Raw genomic sequence first — 5,084 nt, forward strand, 5'->3', positions numbered from 1 at the left:
TATATATATATATATATATATACACACACATATGTATGTATGTATATATATATACTTATGTATGTATATAGATATCCTCATCACATATATGCGCACACTACATGTGTAATCATTTGTAATGAAGTCTCTCAGACATGTCTACAGGTAAAAAAAAGTAGTTTGCATGCCTAAACTTAATCATTCTTAATTGAATCAGACGTATATCCATGTATGTATTTGTCTATGTATAAATGTTAGACATCATTAACTTGGAACTACAAAGAAACAACCGAAAACAACAATATAAACAACAACAAAAAGTGTATCCCTAATTCACTCTCTTCTGCAGTTTACCATTTGATGTGGTTTTAAACTTTTAGAATAATTTATTTCCGTGTCAGTTTCCCTTCATTTTTTTACTTGCCAACTCATCATTGTAAATTGCAGCAGCAGCAGCAGCAGTAGCAGTAGTAGTAGTAGTAGTAATGGTGGTGTTGGCTCTAGTGGTAGCGATAGCAGTGGTGCTGCTAGTGGTGGGAATGATGTGGGAGGTGGTTGTACTAGTAGTGGTAGTAGTATTAGTAGTAGCAGCATCAGCAGTGCCAAGGTAGTGTTATTACTAATGATGATTGCTACATTCATTATTGAAGTTGTTGTTATTGCCTTACTCTTTTTTTTTTTTTTTTTTTTTTTTTTTTTTTTTTTTAGTTTTTTTGTCTTTTAAGTGTTTTTGGTTATGAATTTAGAATCATTTAAAGACCAATAATAGATACAATGAAGCGTTGGCTAACATATTAATGTCTATCCAAAGATATTGTTTGAAACCATAAATGTTGATTCACCTAATGAATATTCATCATCGTTGAGGTTTTCCTTGTTGTTGTTGTTGTTGTTATTGGTGGTGGTGGTGAGGTATTGGGCGTTCTCATTTTTGCTGCCTTTAGTTTTTAATTATTCATTTATTTATTTATTGTTTTAATATCTTTTTGTTATCTTATTTATTTTGTAGGTTTGTTTTCTTTTGTCCATTTTTTCTTTTTTATGTGTTATTGTTGATTTGTCTTCTCATGTTTCATTTTTTTAATCTCTTTCATTTACCTTTTTATTATTATTATTATTATTATTATTTTTAATTTGATATTGTCTTTTGGTTTTCTTAAAATTACTAAGCATAACCTCTCAAAAGACTTCAGAAAATCACTACCACCAACATCATCATCTTCATCAGCATCATTGTCACAATTTATGACACCACTAACAACAACAACTACATTGCATTATTATCATTATCATCATTATTTTGTTAAGTTCATTAAAAATCAGTATTAAAATTATTACCTATATATTCCATTCCGCCTTCTTTCCACATATATTATCATTATCTACATAATTATAATTTTGTCTAGCAGCATTATATTTTTATATGTTCTACCTATCTCTCTATTTACACATGCACATATAGATATACATAAACGATGATGGGGATAAATATATTATATATATACATATATTTAATATAAATAATATATATATGTGCATATATACATACATATATATACATACTTACATCTATATATATATACATGCATACATACACACACATATATATATATATATATATATATATATAAATCTTTGTGAAATATATTAGCAGTCTTAGCAAAGACATACACCTTCAAGTTATGACAAGACCTCTCAAATGAGCTTGGATGTAGCATTGAGGGAGATGAAGTATGACAGAGGGTCAGAAACAGGTGTCTGAATGAAAGAGGGATACCTTATTGTTTCTCCAGGTGGAAAGAGAGAGAGAGAGAGAGAGAGAGAGAGAGAGAGAGAGAGAGAGATATGCTGAGGATGTACCACCAAAGTACAAGGTGGAAATAAGAGAGAGAATAATGATAAAAGCAACAGAAATTATGTGTGGTTAGGCAAGTTCATGGGAATATGAATGGAGTGTGATGAATGGTTAGAGAAGGGGATTAGAGATGTGGATTAGAGATGGCATTAGAGATGGATGGTTAGAGATGGGGATTAAAAGGCATGGAGCACATGAGTGGGGTATTGTCAATGGTGAATGTCAGTTTGGAAGGAGTGAAGGAAATAGGCAGGGGGTCAAGGAAGAGTCGGAGGAGGTGGTCAGGGAGACAATGTAAAGTGAAAGTAGATGGTTAGGTTAGAAGTATAGGGCCAGGCAGTGAATTAAGAGCTACTATTTTGATTGCGCTTCAGATAATTATCCAAGATACACATACACATATGTGTGTATGTATATACCCGTATCTATATACCCGTATGTATATTTACATATATGTACACATTCATGCGAACAAATAGTTTAATGTTTATCTACACACATAAAAGGCACAGAGCAGAACACGACTATATACAGATGGAGGTGAGAGGGAGAACTATTGCTTATTACACACATATTTAAATAACATTTTTGATAAAAATTCAATAAAAATATCCTTTACAAGCTCAAAAGAAATTGCAGACTCTAAAATATTATGTCTTTTGTATTCCAACAGGAATTATTGGTAAAAGAGAATATGGAAAAAGCAGAAGTGAAACGACTCCAGAAGCTGTTATATGATGAAGCATTTAAAGTTCTTACACAGGAAGAAAGAAAACTTCAAATTGAAACGGTAATAGAATAATTATTTACTTCCTTTCCTTTGGAAATATTCCAAAGAGTAATATTTAGCTATTGCCATTCATTCAGTAGTCAAGTAAAAATGGTTGGTCTTTGTAATTGGTAATCGGAAGATATAGCATGATGATGTGATGTTGTGATAGCTGTATTCATCTATTATTCAGCAGGTGCATATAGTTTTGTAAGGGTATACATGTGTGCATGGTTTGAGTGAAAGTATATATATATATATATATATGTGTGTGTGCATGTGTATACATGTACATGCATACACACAGCCACATATGTATACATACATATATATATATATATATATATATATATATATATATATATATATATATATATATATATATATATATATATATATAGAGAGAGAGAGAGAGAGAGAGAGAGAGATACACATGTACATATATATGTATCGTTTAACATTTATGTATATACACATATATATATATATATATGTGTGTGTATGTAGGTATGTACTTATGTGTTTGTATATATATATATATATGTGTGTGTGTGTGTGTGTGTGTGTGTACATAGGTACGTATATATTACTTTTATTTTGTTGCTATTTTCAGTGTTGCTTCTCAGAGTTTACATGAATGTTCATCACCACAGATGAATTACTATTCTCTGTTGTACAATCAAAAAAAATTTACCCCAAATTTTTTTAAGAATTATGATGCTGCAAGGACATAGAGGATAGGATAGAACAAGCATTCTTGTTGCTGGTATATAATCACACAATGATATATTCTGCTGTACAGAATTGAATATAGACTGATTAAGTGTAAAGTTATGAAGTATAGCCCGATCTGGAATATTATTTATGAGCTGTAACTGAAAATTGAATAGTACGATTGTGCGATTGTTCTTGACGAATATTTAAGTATTGATTTAATGCAATCAGGTAGTGGTATGGTCTTACAGTGTTTTAGGTGATACTCGACAGAGTGATAGTATTTAGTGAAGATCTCTGATTTTGTTTGTGTTATCTGCTGATACATTAAGGTTTTTGAATATGAGGCTTGTTTCTTTACAGTAACTTCTTCTCCCACTCCTGTATGGTGTATATCTCTTAAGGCTATTTCAATTTATGCTGTAGTCAATAGCATGTTGCTTCAAACTCCAAACATAATATGGTCCCAATGTAAGACACTTCACTTGCTTACTTGCAATTAATACTCTGTGTTTAAATGAAAAAAAAAAAAACATTCCCTGGTGAATGTAAAATTACATAAAGAAATATTCAACCAGATAGAATTATATCTGTACGATGCTGTATATATATATATATATATATATATATATATATATATAGTGTGTGTGTGAATGTGTGAGTTCATTTTCCTACCACACCACATGGTACCTTGAATAAGTGTCTGCTACAATAGCCCTGGGCCTACCTTAGCGTTGGGTAGATTCGATTGACAGAAACTGAAAGAAGCCACACACACACAAACTTATTTATATGTGTGCGTATGTGTGTATGCATGTATGAGTGTCTGGTTTTTTGCTTTGTTTCAACATCTTGTAAAAGTTATAATCGAATGTCACCCTTATGCAAGTGGTGCCCCTCATGAAAGCACATCCAGCCATAGGATATCTGCTTCAATGAATTTTGTCTGATCCATTGAAGCATGGCAAAATGGATGTCAAGCCAACCATGACATTTTGGCTAACAAGTCTTATCTTGTGTCTGCTGTAGTTTTGTCTGAATAAATTGTTTTATTCTTCCATCTCTTCCTATTATTAGCTGCTTGACCATGAAGTAAAGAATGAAATGGTGTCATAATTACATTATTCAGGCAATGTGTAAGAAACAGAGTTGTATTGGTATGACGAGGAATGCAGTACAATAAGTGATTATATATTTAGTGTAGTAATCAATAAAATGCTAATTGAAAATCATTGTCCAATAAAATAAAGACAACAATAGCTCAATGTCTAATCCTATTTTAATTCTTCAGAGTCTAATCTGATGAAGTTTCAGCCTTATTAAGTTTTCACCAGCCAAATATAAATTTCACCAAATTTCCAAATTTACGGCAAAGTAACCACAAAGTTGTTGTACGATATTACATAATGGTTGGTATAGAAATGATTAACAAAAGATAACTCCTCACTGATGCTATCAGCCTGGATAATTCAGTGGTTGAAATAATGTTAATGATTAATGCAGGGAGCTATAAATATTTGTCTAGAAATAATTATGTTGAGGGGAAAAAAAATTATAATTCGGTTTTTTGTATATTGTTTTAAGAAAATGATGTGCATACCCAAAGACAGGCACAAAGATCTGATGACGATACAGTCAGTTATACTTTACCTAACCTTGTGGCCATTATACTGCTCAAATATATCTGAGAATAATTACTACTGATGTGTGTGTGTGTGTGTGTATATGTATGTATATATATATATATATATATATATATATATATAT

At 31.1% G+C, this 5,084-nt stretch overlaps 1 protein-coding gene across 1 annotated transcript in view; it reads left to right on the forward strand.

The window, feature by feature from the left end:
• Positions 1–5,084, forward strand: part of LOC106867248 (coiled-coil domain-containing protein 39) — a 159,011-nt gene that overhangs the window by 77,945 nt on the left and 75,982 nt on the right. The window contains exon 6 of the mRNA XM_052974701.1: positions 2,508–2,624. Coding sequence (XP_052830661.1) covers positions 2,508–2,624 — 117 coding nt within the window. The remainder of the gene's footprint in view (positions 1–2,507; positions 2,625–5,084) is intronic.

The sequence above is a fragment of the Octopus bimaculoides genome, chromosome 19 (genome assembly GCF_001194135.2).
Source record: "Octopus bimaculoides isolate UCB-OBI-ISO-001 chromosome 19, ASM119413v2, whole genome shotgun sequence".
Lineage (NCBI taxonomy): Eukaryota > Metazoa > Mollusca > Cephalopoda > Octopoda > Octopodidae > Octopus > Octopus bimaculoides.